Source organism: Rhagoletis zephyria, unplaced genomic scaffold (genome assembly GCF_001687245.7).
Source record: "Rhagoletis zephyria isolate East Lansing unplaced genomic scaffold, Rhagoletis_zephyria_1.1 Rzeph_scaffold_22493, whole genome shotgun sequence".
Lineage (NCBI taxonomy): Eukaryota > Metazoa > Arthropoda > Insecta > Diptera > Tephritidae > Rhagoletis > Rhagoletis zephyria.
In genome coordinates this window covers 4,283-6,447 of record NW_016179551.1, presented here as the reverse complement: position 1 = coordinate 6,447, position 2,165 = coordinate 4,283, and the positions used below count along the sequence as shown (strand labels likewise).

The 2,165-nt window shown below is 38.3% G+C and overlaps 1 protein-coding gene across 1 annotated transcript; it reads right to left on the bottom strand.

Annotated features, from left to right (window-relative positions):
• Nucleotides 1–576: 576 nt before the first annotated feature.
• On the bottom strand, nt 577–1,539 carry LOC108381421 (transmembrane protein 208). The gene is made up of 4 exons (XM_017637840.1): nt 1,416–1,539; nt 1,193–1,348; nt 971–1,107; nt 577–902 (listed from the first exon to the last, which is right to left on the bottom strand). Exons 1-4 carry the CDS (start codon nt 1,419–1,421, stop codon nt 677–679), a joined length of 525 nt encoding a protein of 174 aa, XP_017493329.1. The 5' UTR covers nt 1,422–1,539; the 3' UTR covers nt 577–676.
• Between the last annotated feature and the right edge of the window lie 626 nt (nt 1,540–2,165).

The window sequence follows — 2,165 nt, the reverse complement described above, 5'->3', positions numbered from 1 at the left end:
CGAAAGCCTCGTATATACAAATATGTATGAATAGCCGACGTGTTCTGGAAAACCGTTACACATGAAAAGTTATGACTACGGGAAAATTTTGGCGAATGGCTGCAACACGAGTTTAAGGAACGAATGTTTGACAATCAGTTGCCTAAAAGTAATAAATGCAACATAAACAATGTTTGCTGCTTGATTTCAGTAAATTTTCACTAGAGCACTAGCAACAGAGCATCGGGTAAGCAACAAGGTTGCAATGTTGGGATAATTACTACGTAGCCCCTTCCAATTTGTCAAGAAGACTGCATTTCCGTGGTAGTACAGCCTTAATAACGTAAGCACTGTTGACTGAAGTTCTCACCTTTTTTTTTACATTTATTAATTAAAAATCTTTTATTTTTTGTATCCAAACTGTAGTATAAATATTTATAAAAAAAAGCAACTAGCACCAAAGTACAAAAAATTCCAAACTAACATTATACTGATGCAGCTCGAGATGCCAAATAACAAACACAAAACATATATCTACATAGGTACTTAAATATTTGTAGGGTCACGTTTCCCACCCGACGAGTATATCTGTTTTACAGGCATCATTCGCATTTGCAACGAAATTTTAATTGGATTTTCCCTTAAGGCTCTCTTGGCACTGTATTTGTAAGCTGACCTTTTAGCGCATATTAGACCCTCATCTCATTCGCCGCATTTTACGCTCAAGTTTACGTTGCTTCTTTTCATCCAACTCTGGTTCTTGGTTGGCAGCGTTACGTTGTGACAGCCAAGGCTGAATTACACTACCCCACAACATCCAGAGGGCCCGCAAAGGCGCCAAGAGTAAGAGGAACCAGAAGTAGTTGGATAGCAGGGAAAGTAAGAGTGTGCCTGATGTCAGAATGATTAAATCTTTTACATTTCTGCAAGGAAAAAGTGTATGTAATAAGAACATAGACTGCCAACAGATATTTTCTTTAACTCCACTTACTCGGCAATACCGCCCTCCATATTCAAATCGTTACCAGAATCCAGAATAGTGCCGCTTTCCGAGTACTTTGGACGCGACATGAAAACCATGAACTGTACGGCGGCAGTTAGAGACAGTACGGCAATGATGCCCATAATCTACATACGAGAAAAATGCAAAACCGATAATTTAATTTATTCTTATTTTTCGTATGAAAACGGTTAGCTCTTGGCTTGTACCTACCACCGTCACTGTGCTAATGCCAAAAAATATCAAGTTTATCAATACGGTGCCAGCGCTACATCCAATTGCCATGTTCCTATAAAATTTTAGTGTGGCCTTGTTTTCCTCTACAATCTGCTTTGCTCCTTTCGTTCCTTGCTTTCCCTTTTGTGATGGCTGCAAAATTCAAAGGTGGTAGAAGCTAAATGCAAAACGCTAAAATATAAAGGTTCCTTGCACTTACCGCCATTGTAAAATTGTTTAAATGTCCTTATTTAACCAATTCCTCGGCCTCGAAATTAGTCTGCCTATAAATGCTTCCTCTTATTTTTTTGGGCCCGTTCAGAATAGCATTCGTTTTCGTGGCGAGTTCTGACAATTTTAAAATTTTGATCCCTAATAGCGAATTTACATGAGGCGATTTTACGGGCAACTGTTAGTTTAATGCAGCAGTTGCCTGGTGTAGAAGGCATTTGAACTAATCACTTTCAATGGAGTTGGTCAGCTGTATACTAGCGTTCAACTTTTGGTTCAATTAATCGCCTGTGAAAGTTAAATCATGTAAATTCCCTATAACCGATTCCGGTTCGAACCCGGGTTCGTCAGCTAAGCATTTGTTTACATCACAAGCAGCACATATTGTACACTTGTCTTAGGGCACTGTCACGCGGTCAGTCTTTATTGACGTGATCCAAGTATCGCAATATTTATTGATAGTATAGCTTGCAGTATTGATGGATCGTGATCCATATCGCAAAATTTCTAAAAATTTTGAAATCTGGATCGCGGATCGCAATACCGTCAATAAATATTGAACGTGTAGCACTTTCAAAACGCGATCCATACATTTCGTCAGTGCATCTTTTACTCTCATAATGCGAACATCTGCTCTGCCTTCACTCTCACGGCTTAAAATCTTTCAAAACAAATCTGAACAAATTTTAATTTACATTGGAAATTTTAAAATAATTGTGGAATGCATTATCTGTAAATT